The sequence below is a fragment of the Podarcis filfolensis genome (assembly GCF_964270895.1).
Source record: "Podarcis filfolensis genome assembly, chromosome: 12".
Classification (NCBI taxonomy): domain Eukaryota; kingdom Metazoa; phylum Chordata; class Lepidosauria; order Squamata; family Lacertidae; genus Podarcis; species Podarcis filfolensis.
Genome location: NC_139614.1, coordinates 19,752,390 through 19,774,841, shown reverse-complemented (window position 1 = coordinate 19,774,841; position 22,452 = coordinate 19,752,390). Strand labels below are relative to the sequence as shown.

Sequence of the window (22,452 nt, the reverse complement as noted above, 5' to 3'; positions counted from 1 at the left end):
GTGATAATAACAAACAAAAACAATACACAGAGAAAGAGAGTTTAAATGCTCATAAATTGTTTAATTACCCAAAAGGCCTCATGGAAAAGGAAAGATTTTGCCTGGTGCCTATAAATATGTAACAAAGGTACCAAGTGGGCCTCTCTGGGGAGAGCATTCCACAAGTGGGGAGCCACTGCAGAAAAGGCCCATTCTCGTGTTGGCACTCTCAAGACCTCTTGTGGAGCAGGCATACAAAGAAGGATCTCAGATAATGATCCCAGGTCCAGGACTGTCCATATGAGGAGAGGCAGTCCTTGAGGTATTGTGGTCCTGAGCTGTTAAGACTTTATAGGTCAAAAGGAGCACTTTGAATTGGACCCAGAAACTAATTGGCAGCCAGTGCAGTCTGGCCAGCATTGGCGTCATATTCTAAAACCACCTTGCCACAGTGAGCAGCCTGGCCACTGAATTCTGCATCAGCTGAAGTTTCCAAACCATCTTCAGAGGCAGTCCCACATACTACATACTACAGTAATCTAATCTAGAGGTTATCAGAGCATAGACAGAAATTAGGCTATCCCTATCCAGACAGGAATGCAGCTGAGCCCACCAGCCAAAGCTGATAGAAGGCACAGAGGTGATCATACACGGTGACCAAAGCAGTTTCTGTGCCAAAACCAGGCCTAAACCCTGATTGAAATGGATCTAGAAAATCAGTTTCCTCCAAGAGCACCTGAACTTGGTCCATGACCACCTGCTCAAGAACCTTGCCCAAGAAGGAGACACTGGCAACTGGCCAATAATTACTTAGATTTTCCAAATCCAGGGAGGATTTATTGAGGAGTGGAATTACTACTGCCTCTTTCAAGCAGGCAAGGACCACCCCCTCTCACAAGGAGGCAATCACCTCCCTAGCCCAGCTAGGTATCCCCTCCCTGCTAGTTTTTATCAGCCAATAGACACAAGAGACCAGAGTGCAAGGTGCAGAACAATACAAGCACCGTGTCCATATCCTCAAGCCTTACTAACTGAAACTCATCCAACACAACATCCCAAATACTAATGGGTCATTGCCCTCTTCCCAGCAGCTGTACCCTTAAATTACATGTTGTTGTTGTTTAGTCGTTTAGTTGTGCCCGACTCTTCGTGACCCCATGGACCAGAGCACGCCAGGCACTCCTGTCTTCCACTGCCTCCTGCAGTTTAGTCAAATTCATGTTAGTAGCTTCGAGAACACTATCCAACCATCTTGTCCTCTGTCGTCCCCTTCTCCTTGTGCCCTCCATCTTTCCCAACATCAGGGTCTTTTCCAGGGAGTCTTCTCTTCTCATGAGGTGGCCAAAGTATTGGAGCCTCAGCTTCAGGATCTGTCCTTCCAGTGAGCACTCAGGGCTGATTTCCTTCAGAATGGAGAGGTTTGATCTTCTTGCAGTCCTTGGGACTCTCAAGAGTCTCCTCCAGCACCATAATTCAAAAGCATCAATTCTTCGGCGATCAGCCTTCTTTATGGTCCAGCTCTCACTTCCATACATCACTACTGGGAAAACCATAGCTTTAACTATACGGACCTTTGTTTTGTTCAAATCTTGCTTTGGAACCACGCTGCATGGCTGTGATCTTTAGTTCAGCAGCACTCATGTCCCCACCATGAGTAAAAGGAGAACCCAACAACCTAGAGCTTGCTGAATACAATAGAAATATACAAAAAGACAAAACAAACAAACCTGAGTTAGCACTGGAAAAGAAAGTTACTGCTATCAAATATCACACTGAAGTAATCTACTAATAACCCATTATGTAAAGCCGCTTGTGATATTGAACTGATTGTCCTAGATTTGGTGCTGAATGTTTATCATTACCTAATGTTCACCCCAGACCTAGCCTGCATGGCTGTTCTCTGTTATAGCTTCCTCATTAAGAAGGAATTGAAAAGCTGACAGTGTGAGATTTTCTCAACACTGAGAAAAATATTCATGCAAAAAGGAGGGGAGCTGGGGAATGAGGAAAAACAGCCTTCCTTCCAGCTGTATTAATATCCCTGTTCTGTTTTGAAAACAAATAGCTGTGATTATAATCAGCTGAAAGAGGAGCAGTGTCTTATTAATTAGATGAGTAAACTTTATGTGATTTACTCTCATAATTAGCTAAGCAAAACCTATAATAATATTAATGTAAGGGAAGTGAGCAGAATGGAACTGGTCACTGGGGACGTAGTTAGGAAATAGTCAAGAAGAAATCCAAGTTACTCTCAGGTACATTTTTCTGACTGGATCTCAATGGCAAAACTCACATTAATTCTAATAGGCTGAGATCAGTGTTTAAAATGCCATGGAGTGCAGTTTACTAAATTAGAAATAACCTTAATTCTTTTACCTATGGATAAGGAACACATATTATGTTGTTTAAAATATTAAGGTTTTTTATTTTTTAAAAAAACAATAACAATATTCTAGGAAGATAAAATATATTCTTTCAGTTTTAGTTCTCTCTGTGGACTACAGTTATTATCTGGGTCAGGAATGTAATGTAGAAGCAAGAAAGAATTTTCATTTGTTGAGGGGTGGGGAAGTAGTGGCAGCATATGCCAGGAAAGAGAAAGATAGTTTGAAAAATCTTTATGTTATAAGATTTAGGAAAAATATTAGCTCGTCAATGTATTCACCCAGCAGATCTGGGGGTTTAGATTCTGCTGCCCCACATTTCCAAGTAGGAACTGTGCAACTTGCAGAAGTACCAGCATAAAGACAAACTGAAAGTTTTATTACAGGTTCAAATTATAGGTTGGCTGAGCAAATGTATACGTAGCATATAGTAGATTTTAATTCTCCAGCCTTTATTTTCATTTTGCTCTCTTCTGAGACAAATTTGCAAGATGCATTCTGCATATACCGACTTCCTGGTGTTTTAATAATATTCATGAATGTCCTCTGATTTTTAGTATGTTTTAAACTGAAATATCACAAAAGCATTTATGATTCTCTACATTTTCCAAACTACTTTCTCAGCAGAGCAGAGCAGAGCAGAGCCAGTCATTGATTCTCACTATCAAACTTACTTTATTCATTCCAGATCATTTGCTGCTTGCCTTTTATTATGTTGCCATCATTAGTGAGCAAGTTCTTTCTTTCCTGTAACTCCAGCATCAGTTTTGGCAACAGTGGGGTCTCTTTTCTGCTTCAGTACGGTTTCTCTCTTTTACAGCTTTGATGCATGCCTTGGTGTTTGGTAATGTGACTGCTATTATTCAAAGGATGTACTCCAGGTGGTCCCTTTATCACACAAGAACCAAGGACCTGAAGGATTTCATAAGGGTCCATCACCTACCACAGCAGTTAAAGCAAAGGATGCTTGAATATTTCCAAACCACCTGGTCTGTCAATAACGGAATAGATTCCAATGAGGTAATCAGAGTCTTTCTAGCTATAAATTCTTAAATCAACAATGTTGGTGATGTTTTATTTTGCCATTTGGTGACATTGTATTTCTGGAACAATCTTACTTGTATGCATAGGGTGGTATCCAGCATTCTCTATCCGCTAGTGAGAGGGTTAGGTGACAGGAGTTTTAATGTTGCGCAACAGAGGAATTCAGCACGACAATTGTGTTAGCAGAAACTCACTGTGGGACAGATTGAGCAACCAATTGTGTGAACCAGGTGCCTCCCTCAACCTGTGACCATCTCCCCGATAAACATACAAGACGGCAATATTTTGGGTCAATTTAGGCCACAATTTCATTGATTACGGATGTAGAGGTTTGGCATAGGCATTGGGCATAACCGTTGAACCACCAGCCCGCCTGCTGGGGTATACCTGTCAAGGTATCAACCTGGGGCGAAGGGGGCCTATGACACACATCAAGTAGGGACCCCTTGTGGGGTTGCTGCTCTGAGGAGTGCTGTGGCCCTAGCCCCTGCCTGGGCATCTGGACGGAAGCGACTCCTTCTGGATCCCTTTAACAGGATACCTCTGAATACATAAACTTGTGAGTTCAAAGCTAACTTTGTTGCACAGGTGCCTTCAATGGTTGGGTGCTTTTGTGGAAGGTGCCTCAAGCAACTTCCATGATCTAGCCAGGAAATAGCAAGTGGATTGGGGTGGAGCCTGAAGGCCACCCTGCCCCGCCCCTGGGGTGGAGCCAGCTGATTAGCCTGCCCATGATAGGCCAATTATTGGGCAGGGAGTACTATTCAGTTCCCAGGCCAGCGTGAGGCACATTTGGTGGTCAGCTGGCCTGGGAAGCCCCTCAATAGTTGCTCTCGGCTGGATCATGGAGCAACAAAGTTAGCTTTGCATTCACATTTCAGCCCCTTGAGCTGAACTTTTTCAGAAACTTTTTCAGCTCTGTATTTTGTTTAAAGGTGATGTGAACACAAACGCACACAGTATTTCAAGTGTGATCGTACAGTTGACTTTGTAAGATGACAACTAGAGGAGCTAAATGGATAAAGGTGTAGATTTACTGAAATTTAACAGGAAACTTTCTCCCCCTTTCTGGATAGCTTTTAAAGGACTTTCCTGATGAGCTGCGCTCTGACATCACCATGCACTTGAACAAGGAGATTCTGCAGCTGTCCCTTTTTGAGTGTGCCAGCCGCGGGTGCCTCAGGTCTCTGTCTCTGCATATCAAAACCTCCTTTTGTGCTCCTGGGGAGTACCTCCTCCGGCAGGGAGATGCCTTGCAGGCTATCTATTTTGTGTGCTCAGGTTCCATGGAAGTTCTAAAAGACAGCATGGTGCTGGCAATTCTAGGTAAGTTCTTGGATGTGCTATACTATTGCTAGATGGAGAGTGAAGTTAAAAAAATTTATGGTTAGAGCAATTGAAACTATACAAAGTCTCCATGATATATATACCAAGGTAAACTATGCTGGTGTGACTTACTGTCCAAGCTTTGTTCTGCAGAGGGTCTACTGGTGGTTGAGCCAGCCCAAGCCAGATTTTAAAACAGCATGATTCACCAAGACATTTCACCACCCTTTCTGCCAGTATGGCTTCTGCTGGGTTGCTAGGTCAAGTGACCAAGGTGAATGGAGTTTGGAATAGGATTAAGTTCCCGCCTACACCATCCTATCCTTTGGAATGCTCCTTTCTCAGGATGAGTTGAATGAGCCCTGGCTGAGCCAGAATTCAGGATTTACATTGGCATATCTCTGGCTGAGCCCAGACTCACCCAAAATTTGGCCCATTCCAAACTCTGCTCATCTTGGCAGATCTTGGGTTCAGTTGCTCCTTCAAGATACCCTTGATCCTTGTTAGCTGATAGATCAAGTTGTGTCAACTCTAGTAAGAACAAGAACTGCTGTGCTGAACCTGTGCCCCAGTAAGTTTGGCTTGTGTGACCTTTGCAACCCATGCCAGATACAAAAAAATGGTAGGTATGATTCATACTACTGTCTAAGGATTTTTCATTGGGATACTAGTGTCCTTTGGCATTCGTTGACTGCATCCAATTAATTTAACCTGCAGTTGCAATAAAACTTTCCTTGGCACATGGGAAGCAGCAGCAGAAGTGTTGGGTGCTCTCCAAGGCACAGTGGAACTTCCTTCCCCAGTGAGGAAACTTCTCCCCTTCAACTTCAATCAACTTCAATCCTAAAAAAAGGTCAACAACTTTGGGCGGCCCTTTGGGTGGCCCTCACACATGTTCACTTCATCAAATCTGGCCCTCCTTGAAAAAAGTTTGGATCCTCTAGTTCACAAAGTGTGCATGCATTTCCCAGTCTCCTGTGCCTCCCTTCCATTTATTTCAGTGGATTTGGGCCAATGTGAGCCCCATTGTGTGCATGTATTGGCTCATTCCATTGTTTTGCGCAGGGGAGATTGCACATGCAGGAGAACCATGTTCAAGTGTAAGCAGGTGTGGATCTAGATCACTTGTTAAAAGTGGGAAGGTTTGGATAGGGAAATCCTTTCCCCAGTTAGATATAGAGTGTAATTCTTAGAATAACTAATAATTTCCAGAATTACTTCAAGCACAAAAAACAATGCTTTATTCTTATTTTATATTCTACTACCAAACAGGGAGTATATATGGCAATGAATATGACACCATGCTATACCAAACCATCCCCATATAAAATGCCAATATGATCTTTGAGCAAAATTCAGAATACTGAAATTTTCTTATACCTAAGAATTTCTGCTTTGGTTATAGAAGAGGGTATTTAATAACAGTTAATCCGTGTTTCTTTGCAAAATGCCTTTCTTTCAGTCGAGGTAAGGAAAGCAGAGATTTAAAAAGTAATGACAGTTCCAACTGCAAAGCAAAAAACATGGCATTTCATTTTATTTTACACTGATCTTCAACTAGATTGTAACAGTATACACCTGAGTGAAGCAATTACAAAATTTCTTCTTTGGCTATATTGGAACCATTAGTGTGTGCACCATAGGAGTCAGCAGCTTTGTGCTGTTCATATTATCATCCTTACTGACTCCTCCCATTATTATTAATTACCAGAATTCCCAGAGCCACTAGTTTCAACTTAGTTACAGAAGCTTAATAGTTCTGAATCTTTGTATTTGGGTCCCTGTGTATTCCGCACGATCTGTTTAAGCTGTTCTCTGTTTCTAAGCAAAGTCGAAAATTCGTTCATGAATAATTATTGCTCTCCTCTTTCGTATTTTCTTTTAGGTAAAGGAGATTTAATTGGAGCAAATCTCTCAATTAAGGACCAAGTGATTAAAACAAACGCTGATGTGAAAGCCCTAACCTACTGTGACCTCCAATGTATAATTCTCAAAGGACTCTTTGAAGTGTTAGACCTTTACCCAGAATATGCTCACAAGTTTGTTGAAGAAATTCAGCATGATCTCACATATAATCTTCGGGAAGGCCATGAAAGTGATGTAAGTAGATTTAATAGGACTACAGTTACTTCCAGCTTTAAAATTAGCTCTTGTGTTTCAGCAGTTCTCCTTCATATGTACATCAGAGTAAAAATATATGTATAGTGTTCATTTTCAAATGAATTCTGCTTGGGTCCAACTTAACAATTCAGACACAGCTTAATCAAATTATTGATAATGACTTATAGGTCTGATACAAATTCCTCTATGCTTCTATATAAATTATTCATTTGGTGTGGGTTTTGTCCTTGTGTGCTTATATTTTCAAATATTTGCTAGTCCTGCTAAACCTTAATCCAAAGTAACATTAAACCATTTCTATTTTACATCCTAAGTAAGAGTTAATTCTCTCTGCAATTTAATATAGTTTAGAGAGTTGTTTCAGTTTTTAATACAAGAAAATGTTGCCAACGTACATACACAAGGGAGAATTGCAATTTATGATGGCTTTTAAGATGAACTGAACTCTACAAGCCCTAAAAGAGCAGGGGTCTGTTGAGAGTTCTCCACACATGGTCATTAATGGGCTTATTTTCAGAGCTAAGGTACATGAACTACAACAGTGAATAAAACCCACTAGGCAGAGAAAAGCCATACATCAGAAGTTCAAGAGTTGTATGCATGCCTTTTATTTTTCATCTAATGAAACTGAACACTGCAATCCCTAGATCTTAGAGATTTCTTCCTAGCGCCCAAGGAATAATACAACCATTTTTCTAATACACTAGAACCTGTCAATTCATGCCGTGAAATATTTGGAACGCTCCTATCTGCACATCCTATAAACTGTGTGCTTTCTTCACATTGTGCTTTTTTTTTTTGAGAGAAAAACATGGTACAGTTTTCCCCACCCTACCCCACATAGTCCTTAATATAGTGAACGTCTCAGGGTTGGCTCTGAGAACAATGTGTCTTTCTGCTTCTGTGGCTTTATTCCTTGCCTCTTTGGTAAATCTCAAACAGCAAGATTGTGTGGGAGGGGCAGATGTCATGATTTCATGACTACCTCCAGTGCCAGTGTCATCCACTCCCATGGAATTGTGATACTGGCATAGAAAGTAATTGCTCTTCCCTACAAGACACCACTTAGGCTCAGATGCGGAGCTAGCTGCTCTGGCACCCAGAGCGGCACGCATGCTGTGCACCCGGGGGGCAGGGCTAGCCACCCACAGGGGCAGGGCAAGCATCCCAGGAAGGCGCTGCCCACGGCGAGCATCCCAGGGGGCAGGGTGGTGATGTCACCCCCTCAGGGATGACACCCAGGGCGGGCCGCACCCACCACACACCCCTTCCTCTGCCAGTGCTTAGGCTGCAATCCTAACTCCACTTACCTGGGAGTAAACCCCAATGAATTCAATACAGCATAATCCTAACCATGAGTAATCAGAAATTAGTCACTAACTTGCATAAGTAAGTAACGACGGCCTAGCTCACAGATTTGTTGCAAGGCCAAGGTGTCCTGATATGAGAGCAAAGTTATCGGAGCTATCTATGCTGAACTTTAATTAGATTTTTGTGAAGTTTCCTGTTGTTTAGGTTCCTCCCAGGCATTTGTAACTGAGAACGTATTTGCATAAACTAATTGGCTAGATCAACACCTGTGGGATGCTTCGCATGTTACACTTTTAACAGGGGACACATTAAAGACCTCTGTTCATCACCTGCTAAACTGAAAGCCAGTAACAGATTTCTGTAGTATGTTTTCTGAGAAAAATATGTGTGCGCTGCAAACACACCTGTATATGCTGCAGACATCATGGTTTAGGAGGTACACAATGTGTACCCATGAAAACTGTAATGTGTGCCCATAAAAACCGTGGTGTGTGAAGCAATACAAAGTGCCTATACATCAATATGATTTGCTGAGATTGAGCTGAAATTTCTCAGAAGACATGATTCAGGAGATGCTCTTAATTCAACCCTGTTGTTGTTGTTTAGTCATTTAGTCATGTCCGACTCTTTGTGACTCCATGGACCAGAGCATGCCAGGCACTCCTGTCTTCCACTGCCTCCTGCAGTTTGGTCAAACTCATGCTGGTAGCTTCGAGAACACTGTCCAACCATCTTGTCCTCTGTCGTCCTCTGCTGTCCCCTTCTCCTTGTGCCTTCCATCTTTCCCAACATCAGGGTCTTTTCCAGGGAGTCTTCTCTTCTCATGAGGTGGCCAAAGTATTGGAGCCTCAGCTTCACGACCTGTCCTTCCAGTGAGCATTCAGGGCTGATTTCCTTAAGAATGGATAGGTTTGATCTTCTTGCATGGATCACTGCCTTGCCGTGGCAAAGGGGCTTGAATAACTCAGAGAAGCTATGAGCTATGCCATGCAGGGCCACCCAAGATGGACAGGTCATAGTGGAGAGTTTTGACCAAACGTGATCCACCTGGAGTAGGAACCGGCAAGCCTCTCCAGTATCCCTGTCAAGAAAACTCCATGGACAAAGACAACAGGCATATAAAATTCAACCCTACCTCCTGTTTATTACATATACACTTGAAATTTTCCCAGAGTATCTTCACCATTTCTTTATGGTGAATGCCATTTTCCAATCCTGCTCCAGTGATCTGGAACGATACTAAACCTGGGGCATCATGAATGATTCAGAATGGTGAGCAGACTGGCAGGATAATTGTTGTTGCTGCTACTTGCTGTGATAGCCCCCTTTAAAAAAAATTAGGGGGGAAAGAAAGAAGCTGGGCTGCTACTACTGCTTGTGATGAGTCCAACCCCTGTGAAATTGTTAGATATATTTTCCTCCCCTTGGAGAAATGCGATGAAAGCTGTCTCTTCCAAAAAAAATAGTGTGGAGAATTTAGCACACAGCTCCCAACACCAAGCATTGCTGCTGGTTCCTGAGCGGCTCAGGGAGTTTGGCGCAGTGCAGGAATGGTGGCAGGAATGGAGGATTGGCTCTGCCACTGTGCTCACACCATGCTGAGAGCTCTGCCCTTCAACCCTCTAAGGAACCAGCATTGATGCTCAACCTTGGAAGGGCAGATAAGCAACCCCGTTGACCTCTACTGGTTCATATATGGTGCATCCAGGAGCAGACATGCCCCAGTGGAAGTTCTCAGTATATATAATAGGAAATGACAAGTGAGGACAACTGGTTATTTTTTAAAGGGGCTAAATAAACTGTTTCATCTTATTTGCAGTTGGAGGAGTGGGGAGGACAGTGTCCAAAGTCCGTTTTGGGGACCTAATTCAGCTCGCCAGTCGATTTAATCCAGCCCCCATAGCAGTATATGTTCTGGGGTAAAATCCTAAAAAAATCTCAGCAACTTTGGTCGGCCCTCACGCATGTTCACTTCATCAAATCTGGCCCTCTTTGAAAAAAGTTTGGGCACCCTTGGTGTAATGGCACAAGAACCCTAAGAACTAGAAATCCACCCACGATTGCTTCAATATTAATAAAACTAGAACAATCTGTCTATCTAGTGTTCTGCAATACACAGTAGAGTTCTAATGGATAGTCAACATAGTCTTTCTGCTTCTTCTCTTCTCCTAAATCTAACTCTTAATACTACTTCCTTAGTATGCATACAAAAAGAACAGTCATGTGCACAACAGCAGAGACAATTACCCTATGTAGCATAAATATTATTGCAAGAGAAGAACTCATGCAGCCTATTTTTACTTATTTAGTAATAAACTTAATTCAACTGAGTAGACATGTATAGGACTGCACTCTAAATTGTATATATTGCAGAATTCAATGTTAAATTGATTTGCAAAACTCCCCAAAGAAGGCAATTTTGCTGCATTTTCTCCAAATATTTTCCACCAGTTTGCACCCTGGAGCAAGTGCTTTGAGTCCATTTTGAAGCTGGATGCCTCAGAAGATATGGGCAGAGAGGAGGGTGGTCCTCTTTCCTGATGACTTTCTTGTTTGATCCAAAAGGCAAAGTGCACTTCTTGTTGCACTTTTTCTTTTCTTTTCATATGCTAGTGCAATGTAAGAAAACTATTCAGCTTTTCTGCTTCCTAGGACTCCTCCCCCAGGAACCTTAAATCATAGAATGGCCTTGCATGAACTTTATTATTTCCTCCTGTTTCTTTTGATCAACCCTACTCGCATGAAAGACAAAAATGAGTGCTGCCAGATGCACTTGGTTATATTTGTTGAGATTTCATGAGTAAGCAAAATGTGAGAACTCCCGATCAGCAGTACAGGGCACGTTAACTTTCAAGCAGATACTGACTAGAGTCTATGAAGAATATTCTGTGGCACTGATTACCTAATGAGTACTTGGAAAAAAGCCATCTCATTAATGGTCATCACATTTAATCACCAGTCTTATGGCTCAGAGTTTTTATGACAACCCTCAAAATAGATTAGATTATTTAGCAATTGTTCACCAGGTACATATAATATCTAGTTGTATGCATAACTTTTCACTAGATATGTATAATACCTATAAGCTATTTATGGTGGTTTTCCTCATTAAGAATTGATCTTTTCTTCTCCAGTGTTTTTGTCCAACATAGGTAATCTTTCCTTTACACAAAAAATAAGAGAATTTTGGCTAATTCACATATAGTAATCGTGTTGGGGCTTGAGTTTCTTTTTATTTCATTCCCCCCCCAATCAAAAAGGAGATCTTTGTAGTTTTTGTGATATGGAGATTATCTCTCTCCATGGAAAATAAGCACATATGTGCTGTGCAATCCAGTACCTCAGAAGTAAGCCCCATTGTGTTCAATGGAACTTACTCCAGGTAAGTGAAAGAGGGATTGCAAACTAAGAAAATTTCAGAGGACTATGCATGTTAACACTGAAAATCTGAAATCTGTTGAATGTTGACAGTTACATAAAGTATTTGTTACCACGTACTGGTGAACGAGCAGTTAAGTTAGATGTCTTTTTTGGGAAACTCAGCTGAGATTGCAAGCATTCTCTTGTGAGTGTGCTGGTTTAGATAGATTGATTTTAATATGCCTAGAAAGGTAAGAAAAGATGGAAAATAACAGAAAGATTATTTGGTATCAGCCTCTTGGGGAAGAGCAACAAAAATGGCAACATGAATTGAATGCTTCAAGGGACCCTGATGACGCTGGCAGAAACATCAATGCCCAAGTGGTTGGCAGTGTTATCTGAAGCTGGTGAGGTGTGTACCTATAGTCTAGCACTGTTATTGTGCTTCTTTCCCTGTGGATTATTGGGATAGTTCAAGAATGCAAAAAAGAATATCTCTTTCCCTCTCAGTTGCATGCACAAACAAGCTTCTATATCATTCCTTTAAACTAAGCCCGTGTGTGCTTTGCCAACACAATGCTTTCTTTTATTTTGTTTTTATATAGCAATTGTCTTTATTAAAGGCTTCCATTGGTGCGTCTCTGTCATTTGCAGATTGCTTAAATGCAGTCACATGACAGCTTAGGAAACCTTGTTAACATCCACCCTGCATTCTTTACATGGATTGCTGGTAGAGTGGCAAATTGATTTAACACTAACATTATTGGTTTCTGTATTTCCTGAATGGCATACATCCTAGTTACATTTGAGAGCTGCACCTGGAATTTTATTTTGGGAGTGACCTGTGCCACCCACTGTTTGGATATGTCACTACAATACCTTTGTGCTGGTTGTTGGTCAGGCCTTTGCTGTGGCAAGACCATACATTCTCCATTGCAAATGTTTGGATGCAATGCAGCTGTAGTAAGGCTGATGGAGATGACATAGAACCTCCAAACTCCCAAGACCACCTTTCTGACCTTTCCTCAGATGCTAGATCAGGGTCTCCCAAACTTGGGTCTCCATCTCGTCCTGCTAGCTAGGGATGATGGGAGTTGTAGTCCAAAGACAGTTGGAGACCCAAGTTTGGGAAACTCTGTTCTAGACTGGTATTCTCAGGGTTGCTGACCTAACTTCCTACTTCCCGTTCCTCGATCCCACACTTTCATTTGTCTCTCTCAACCCTGATTGAAGTGGATCCAGAAAATCAGTTTCTTCCAAAAGTGCCTGGATCTGGTCTGCGACCACTTGCTCCAGAACCTTGGTCAGGAAAGGAAGATTAGCAACTGGCCAGTAGATAGTTAGGTTTTCCAAATACAGGGAAGGTTTCTTAAGGAGTGGTTTTACCACTGCCTCCTTCAAACAGCCAGGGACCACCCCCTCTTGTAAAGCGGCATTGATCACCTCCCTGGCCCAGCCTAAACTCAACTTCTGTTGATGCATATAAGTTCCAAATGCTGTCATTCTCTCCAGTAATTAATCTTTGCTACTCCTTTAGCCAATGAGAAAAGAATTCAAATAAAATAGTTCCATCTTCTACATACTTTGGGGAGGGATCCATTATTTGTTCACTTTACCACAGCTTTTCTTCCCTTCCTGTTTGGTCCTTCAGAGATGTAGCCTTTGGAGGAATGAACATAGGCTACCCGCTGGGTGACACTATACTGTACTAGAAACCTCCCTTCCCATATGTCAGGCTATAGCAACATGCATACCCTGCCTCTGCATCGAACCCATTGCAGTACATTCAGCCATTGTCAGGGAATGGAGACAACTCACCTTGCTGCACCCAAGAGTTCTTGGGTCACTCTCCTCTTATGTAGTTCTGCTCCCAGCAGTGAGGACCGGCTAAGAAGCAGACATGGACAAGGTTAGGAACAACCCCATTCCTTGTGAATCATTGGCTTCAGCTTCAGAGAGCCAGTGTAGTGTAGTGGTTAGGAGCGGTGGACTCGTAATCTGGGGAACCGGGTTCGCGTTTCCGCTCCTCCACATGCAGCTGCTGGGGGACCTTGGGCTAGTCACACTTCTCTGAAGTCTCTCAGCCCCACTCACCTCACAGAGTGTTTGTTGTGGGGGAGGAAGGGAAAGGAGAATGTTAGCCGCTTTGAGACTCCTTCGGGTAGTGATAAAGCAGGATATCAAATCCAAACTCTTCTTCCTCTTCCTCTTCTTCTTCTTCTTCTTCTTCTTCATAGCTGTGCATGTAGCACAATAGAAGAGGGTAAGGTCCTTATATATTTTTAAGTACTAAACTGGAAGGAGTAGAGATGGCACGGATAGAGTATTTGTGATGAGAGCTTACTGCAAAATAAAAGTTAAAGTAAGTTTAAGCCTATGGCAAGATTTGAAGTAAGTTTTGAGAGAGCTCATTGTTGGCTCTTTCTGGTTTTGCCATGGGATGTGATAGCACAACCATGAACTCATTTGCTAAATGACGCCAAGTGAGATTACTACTGTGCCCCCAGAAACAGAATGATAACACCTTTCCCCTGTAGCCGCAGTGAGATTTGATTCATCTCTTAACACCAAGCGTTGCAGCAGCCTGAGTCACTCAGAGGTCTTCTGTGCATTCCACAAACTTTAATGAAGTCCCAAAGGAAGATGAAAACCTCTGAGGGAAGCATGACTTCTCTCCTTTTGGTTCAGTGAGGTACTATCAATATGTGTCACATCGTGGAGAGAAAGATGGCTTGCTTGAATATGTAGAGATCTGTCACTGCAGACAGGATGTATAATTAGCATGAATGCTTTTCCTACAAAGCACTAAAAATAGCACTCATGTGTTCCATCCTGCCCAGCACTGACAAAACCAAATATTTACAAATTGAAAATAATAAGTATTATATAGCCAAGAGGAAAAGAAAGATCCTGGCTGTCTTTGAATGGTTCTCACATTGCATATACAATAATGTGTGCACAAATCTCATTGCTTGCAAGTGGGATTCTTTCACTTTGAAGATGTAGCTGTGTGACTGATGCTTGGTATAGGCTGAAATCCAGAACTCTGATCCTGCATGGGTCTTTCACTGTAGACTATGACTAGGAATAGGGACGCGGGTGGCACTGTGGGTTAAACCACAGAGCCTAGGACTTGCCGATCAGAAGGTTGGTGGTTCGAATCCCCGCGACGGGGTGAGCTCCCGTTGCTCGGTCCCTGCTCCTGCCAACCTAGCAGTTCAAAAGCATGTCAAAGTGCAAGTAGATAAATAGGTACCGCTCTGGAGGGAAGGTAAATGGCGTTTCCGTGTGCTGCTCTGGTTCGCTGCTCTGGTTCGCGGCTTAGTCATGCTGGCCACATGACCCGGAAGCTGTACGCCGGCTCCCTCGGCCAATAAAGCGAGATGAGCACCACAATCCCAGAGTCGGTCACAACTGGACCTAATGGTCAGGGGTCCCTTTACCTTTACGACTAGGAATGGGTTGATTCTGGTTCTCTCACTTTCTCATTTTTCCAATCTTAAATCCAGTTCTCCACATTTCTGCAGTATTTTTTAATATATACTTTTAATCGCCAAGAAAATTCTTCAGTGCTAATTTCTCCTAATAGACAGTTATTTTTGTATGCAGTTTCGACTACTGTACACATTTTTTTTGCAAGCAATTTGTCCTGATGCAAAACATTTTTGTAAGTTTTTTTTTAACTAATAGGTTCTTTTTTTATGCATAATTTGGAGGACTGCAAATCAAAATTTGGATAAGTGTGTAACTTAGCTAACCTACTGTTTAGTAGGTTTACAAATTTTGTGCAGGACTCTTCCCCCCAATACTTCCTTGTAATTATTTTATGCTCTCTAGCTTGGCTGGGCAGCAGAGGAGGGCGGAACATATCTGGCCAGCTTTTAAAACAGATGTTTGATACACATAAATAAAAAATGAAAGTGTTTTGTACTGTAATAGGAAGCTAAATTACATCGCCTCCTAATTGTTGTTAAAGATATGCTACTAAATATGCTAGTTCAAGAGTTTGCAACCCTAGGCTTTGTGGTGACTGAAAGAGGGACAAAGCTCAACTATTAATTTTAGCTTTTAAACCATTTTGAACTCTCTCCCTCCTCATTCACCTCGCTTCCTAGGATTATTACATGAGGCACCAGATTATAAAGCTTAGCCAGAGGGTTACATGTTTGGACAAGGGGGGTGGAGATCCATAGTCCAGCAAAGAGGCTTATCTGTGTTTTTAAAATGTGGTGCAAGGAGGTTATAAAGCACTGAGCCAAGTAGCCCTTCGGCCAGAAAAAACATCTTAGGTTCAACAGGCATTTGTGTGTGAGAGTGAGGGGTATGTGTGTGTTAAATCTAAACACAATTCTGTTCTGATCACAATAGCCCTGGAAGAGCTAGAACATACAGACTCAAAAGGAGGAGTTGTAGTCCTATGCACAAGTTTTACAACAAAAATCATGGGATTATAAAACCAAAGGGCACGAGGGCAAGCTTGTAATCAGCCACTTGCCTGGTTGCCTGTAGCAAGTTACAAATGACTCAGAAGTCCAAGAGAATCCCAGTTGCACTGTGGTTTTTAGTTTGAAAGAGCTAATAACTTTGTCTTTGAGACAAAGCACCTCTACCTACATCACAGTCTGTTAAACAGTCATTTGCTTTCACCTTTTCTATTTTTTTTTTTTTTTGAAACTGTGAATTTCACAAGTTTGTCTTTAAATGCAAACAGAATCAAATTTCTCCCTCACCTAACCATAGTTTGTTCTGATTCACACAAAACAGTAAACTGTGGTTAGCTGAAAACAAAAGTGAATGCTTCCTGTCTTCCTTGTTGCTGCACTGGAAGAGAAGAGGGGAAGGAGGAACCATGTGAACCCAAGACTCATTAACATAGCTATCAACTATGGTTTAGAATTACATCCAAACATAGCTATTATCTTCTGAAATGCAGGGAGTGTAAAGTCATCAGTTCAGTCCTAGACTTTCCCAGTGCTGTGCAACAGTTGATAGCATTGGGTTCTTTTCACTTGTAACAACTTGTATTGGTTGGTATATAAACTTGTATTGGTTGGTAAATAAATTGTCCCAACTAACAGGAAGCCATACTTATTGACTGCTGCACTGGATTAGAAGCTCCAACACCCAGCTGCTATGAATCATTGATCTCTACCAATGGAGAGACCAGTAGTTGCCAAAATGTCCCCCCTCCCCCAATTAGCTAGCAGTGTTCAGGGATGGTGAGAATTGTAGTCCAAAAACAGCTGGGGACCCAAGTTTAGAAAGCACTGCTTTAAAGCATTTGGAATTTTGATATATGTTCGGTTAGACGTGGATGTGATGTATTTTAGGGACACACTATGCATTGCATGTAATGCATTGCATTTTTCTTTAAAGAAAAGTGCATACCCTCCAACATTTCTCCGGTGAAAATAGGGTCGTCCCATTCCATAATGATGATTTTACTATTTATACCCCACACATCTTATACTGGGTTGCCTCAGCCATTCTGGGCAGCTTCCAACACACATAAAAACATAATAAAACATTAAACATTTTTTTAAAAAACACTTCCCTATACAGGATTGCCTTCAGATGGTTCGGGGTGGTGGTGGTTCGGATAACTCCATACCTTCCAACATTTCTCCAATGAAAACAGGGACATCCTAAGGAAAAGTGGGACATTCTGGGATCAAATCAGAAACCGGGACAGCTTCTCTAAATCAGTGACGTCCCTGGAAAATAGGGACACTTGAAGGGCCTAAAAGTGCATTAAAGTGCACTATGAATGGAAAACCAGAGGGAGAGTGATTAAACCTGGTCTCACTGACTGCCTTTCAGCTCAGTTCTCTGCCCAAACTGCTCCCCCACTGCCCACAGAGTCCCAGATGCATGAATCAGGAGCTCAGCAGCAGGAGATGCTGTGGAAAATTTGACTGGAAACAATGGCTAACAGGGAAAGCTTTCGACACTTCTGCCCGCTACTAAAAATTGCTTCTACCACAGCTGTAGTCTATATATATATATATACACATACCCTGTTAGTGTAACAACCCTATGCAAAAGTATGACATGGCTTCAATATACACATTTCAATATACACAACTTGCAAATTGTACCACAGATGGTGCAGTCCATTAAATGTATTCAAGATCTACTGCTGGACCATTTCCCACCCAAATTATTGGCATTGGACCCCCCTTCTGCTGCAGCTTACTTTATACTGCAAAATTATTGACTTGACTGTGATGCCAAAACTACTGAGTGTTTCAACAGCTCTTTTTTAAATAGCCATGCTTGTTTGGAATCCAATTTTATTGCTTTGCTTTTAATCTTCACTAAACCATCTATATAAATGTCTGCTTTAGAACCAAACTAGACACGACGCAGGAGATATATTACTAGCATAGGCTTCGTTTTATTTCATTCCTACTTTTGTTAATATGCAAGCAGCTGCTTGGGGCTTCTAATGTGATCAGAGAGGCAGCCCTGGGAAGAGAGTGCTTTAACCCTTTCCCTTACCTAAATCACAACTTTAGCCTGCTGTTAGTTATGTTGCCCGGTGTGTGTGTGGGGGGGGAGGGATGTGGATTGGCATTGGTAGATGAGAAATGTGTACAACATCAGTAGCTGTCTCTTTCCTCCCTCATACCCCAAATGGAGCTAATAACTATTTCAAATGGGTGCAATTTAGATCAGGGGAATGCCACAGAAAGCAAGGATACTTTTTATTGATTCAGTGCCAAGTGAAAAGTCATCCATCTGCTTGGGCTTTGTGGGGAATAGTAGGAGTTACATTGTGCCTGAAAGTGAGCATCCCAGGTTGTGGCTCCCTGGGTATTTTTTATGGGTAGGTTATATTTTTTATGTTCTGTGTTGAACCATTTATTGTAGGGTTGTTTTCATGTTTTATTGTACTGTAATCCTTCCTGGGATTATATGGAGAAGGATAGGTCAGAAATGGCTGATTAAATAAATAAATAAATAAATAAGCAAGCAGCCTCACATGGTTGGTTGATTTAAAAAAGAAAAGAAAAGAATAAAGCATAGGAGAGCCTAATCATCATATGTATATCCCATATCAGGTCTTGTTGAGCCCTTATAGCTTCATGTAAGGTAAAAAGCTAAAGGCAAAGGACCCCTGGACAGTTAAGTCCAATCAAAGGAGACTATGGGGTTGCGGCGCTCATCTCACTTCCAGGATGAGGGAGCCAGAGTTTGTCCATAGACAGTTTTCCGGGTCATGTGGCCAGCATGACTAAACCGCTTCTGGCGCAACATGACGTAAGCCCAGAGTGCACAGAAACTCCATTTACCTTCCCACCGCAGTGGTACCTATTTATCTACTTGCACTGGCGCGCTTTCGAACTGCTAGGTTGGCAGGAGCTGGGACAGAGCAACAGGAGCTCACCCCATCATGGGGATTTGAACCACCGACCTTCCAATAAGGCTTGGTGGTTTAGACCACAGCGCCACCTGCGTCCCAATATAAGCTCCATATAAACCTTACCTTACATATAAAGATGTGTGTTTCTATCCAACTTTCCCTCTCTCTCCAATCCTGCCGGAACATTGAATGCGAGATGGGGAGCTGAATGGATACAAATACCCCTGTTCAGTGTCAGTGATGGCTTGTGTGAGGTGATGAACAAGAGTCTATGTGCATGCAGCAGTGAGGGGGGTGTGCCGTTCCAGTAAACTTTCCATACATTCACAACTGTATTTCTGTGGGACCTAACTTTTCTATCCCTGTAAAAATACAATGAATACTGTCAGCTCAGAAGCAGAAGAAACATGTTTTTTCGTTTGTTTGTTACTTATACTACTTTTTCTGCTGGCACTAAGGGAAGTGCTCGAATATTTAGGAGTTCCCTCGTCCGCCAGAGATACATAAAATGCGATCAAACTGAACAGAAGCTGAGCAAGCTGATGAAGTGAAAAATTAAAATTCAGGAGATGTTGGACTAGAAAATTGTCTTGGGAATGTTATATTCAATTACTGAGTTTAGTTACAGTAACAATTATAGCTAACCTAAGAGGTCCTTCAGATCGCATTTGTCTCAGTAGGATGCAATTTGGGGATTTACATATTTCATTCAAAAATAAAACATATATCCTCCCACTCAAAGGAAAGTAGAGAGAGATGAACATGTATGAGTCACTAAGCTTTTAGGTGATACAGTAATCCCTTGTTATATGCTCACATATTTTCCATTACCACACAGAAAAATCCCTAGGAACAAAGCATATGACATTTGATCTACATTCATATTGCCAACATTCACAAACAGAATTTTGTACTTCTTAATACTAAGCATATTACCATTCCAATTTGAGTGGAAATCCAGTTCAAAGGCTGGGTTAGTGTTTTTGCAAACCCCCACCCCAGATTAGCAGACATACAAAACATAGAACAACTATGAAAGTGCATATGAAAAGGTTTAAATGTCCTTCTTTGTGATATATCCACATTTTCTTTTGGTCTGAATACAACATCAAGATGACCAGCCAAAGCTCTTTCAAATCAAATGAATGAGAACAGAGGGTAATACTTGGGAGGGTTTTTTTATACATAGTAATGCAATAAGAGAAGGGGATGTGGGTGGCACTATGGTCTAAACCACTGAGCCTATTGGGCTTGCCAATCAGAAGGTTGGAGGTTTGAATCCCCACGATGGGGTGAGCTCCCATTGCTCAGTCCCAGCTCCTGCCAACCTAGCAGTTTGAAAGCACGCAAAAAAGTGCAAGTAGATAAATAGGTACCACTCCGGTGGGAAGGTAAACAGTGTTTCTGTGCACTGCTCTGGAAGCGGCTTAGTCATGCTGGCCACATGACCTGGAAAAACTGTCTGCAGACAAACGCCGGCTCCCTTGGCCTGTAAAGCAAGATGAGTGCCGCAACCCCAGAGTCGTCTGCGACTGGACTTAACTATCAGGGGACTTTTACCTTTTAATAATAAGAATATTAATAATAAGAAATGAGCGAAGCTGTTTCAAAATGGATGCATAGCTCTGTCCAATATGGCTGTCAAAGGGTAGAATAATATAATTTGAGTACTCTTTAATATTAAAGATGGAATAATTAAAAAATTTGTTATACAGATTTGTGTCTCTCCCCCCCCCCATTTTATCTGTAGAGAACTAGAAAGGATGAGCATTGCCATTATACTAGTTCATTCCATAACAGGGTTCTCAACCTTTCAAGGATTTTTTTAAAGAAAAGGATATGGGGACCACAAAATGGACTGTTGCAAGCGGGTGGCCATTCACAAAATAGCTGCTCCCACTTTCTCAGGATCACCCCAGAACTAGCACACACTCACATAAACACACATGCTCGTTCTCCCTAACATATTTTATGACTGTCAGTGTGGACCAAGTTACTGGTGATTGCTTTAGTTCTCAATACCACAATGGCGTCACATGGAAGAAGGTATGAGCCTGGTGAAAACTGAATTACCGCTGAATCATCTCTGGGTTTTAGTTTCCCACCCTGCTGTGGAGTCACACATTTGAGTTAAATAACACAAGCTGGTGATTGAAGATCTATGCAAAGGTTTGATAATGTTGTTGCTTTGTGTTTATTTGGTCTGTCTCTCACACTTTTCTTCTAGAATCAATAGACCGATTCCTGTGATCAGAAAAATCAAAGCCTGCTTTTCTCTTTTGATCAAACATTTCTATCTCCTCCATGTTGACCTCCTTATTTAGGGTTAAGCAAAGCCTGTTCCTAGCATCCTTTAAAAAGTATTAAAGTGATAAGAAATCAGGGCATCTCTGCAGTTCCTCTCACAATTAATGCATCTTCTATTAAATACACTAAGAGGCAGAAAGGTGTAACCATGGTTATGTGTATTCTGTGGCCTTAAAATTTCCTACAGTTTTACTGCGTCTGTCTTTGTCCTTGTTTGTGTCTGTGTGACTGCTTTCTGTTTGGAGACAAAGAAGAGGCAGTAGAGACAAAAGACTTTTACAGAAAACACAGGCGACTATCACCCTTCACAGGGAGCTCAATGAATTCAGTATTGTTTTATATCTTAAATATTCATTCTCATACTCTGTCCAAATGCTTCACTTATAGAAACAAGCAACTCAAGCTCCATTTCTGCAGATTTTTGAGAGAAATATTTATCAACTATTAATATAAATTCCCAGAGAGGTACAATTTGTAGACATGGAAAACAAAACAGATATGCAGCCTACAGACACACTTGCTTTGAGGGTCATTCTCATTTATCTCTGTGGGATTTACTTCCAAGTAAAGATGTGTAGGATTGGGCTACAACAATACCATCTCAAATATAATCAGAGCTGATGTGGAGCAGTGGCTTGGACACTACTTACCCGGAAGTAGCTTACCTGAGAGTAACTCCCACAGAATCCAGTGGGACTTGTCTCTTATTATGCATTATAGCATTGCCCTATAAGGATGCAAAGAGATGCAACATGGAAAATACACAATTGGGATCGTCTGTGGATTGGTTAGGCTACTTCCAGATGGGTTAATTTGCAAATGGGCTGTTCCAATACAGCAAATGGGTCGTTGGCAACAGTTTAGTTTAGTTTTTTGTTTTATTACTAATCAGATTTCCCCCGGGAAATGGTAAATCCAAATTAAATGGGGGGAAATATGGGCTAGGCTTTGATGCCAGCCATGTTGTGAGGATGCTGCAAAAACTTGCATTTATGGGGAGCACTGATCCCACAATGAACATCCATCTGAAAGCACCATTACATGTAAAAACAGCCACTTGGAGCACAAATTAAATCAGGGCCAAGGGTGCCAGAAAGGTAAAGAAGCTTTTCCCTGTCTCATTTTTCTATCTCCCAAGCTGCTATTTGCCCTGCAGAGGAAAACATAAAGGCACCATAAAAGTACCTGTGCATTTCACCCTGCAGATGCAACAACTTTGAGGAGGCAATTTAGAGTGACTCTTCCAGATGCTTT

At 41.8% G+C, this 22,452-nt stretch overlaps 1 protein-coding gene across 2 annotated transcripts in view; it reads left to right on the top strand.

Annotated features, from left to right (window-relative positions):
• Positions 1-22,452, top strand: part of KCNH8 (potassium voltage-gated channel subfamily H member 8) — a 156,963-nt gene that overhangs the window by 113,399 nt on the left and 21,112 nt on the right. For both annotated transcript variants that reach the window (XM_083577680.1, XM_083577679.1), the window contains exons 9-11: positions 3,184-3,383; positions 4,484-4,733; positions 6,619-6,833. In XM_083577680.1, coding sequence (XP_083433806.1) covers positions 3,184-3,383; positions 4,484-4,733; positions 6,619-6,833 — 665 coding nt within the window. The remainder of the gene's footprint in view (positions 1-3,183; positions 3,384-4,483; positions 4,734-6,618; positions 6,834-22,452) is intronic.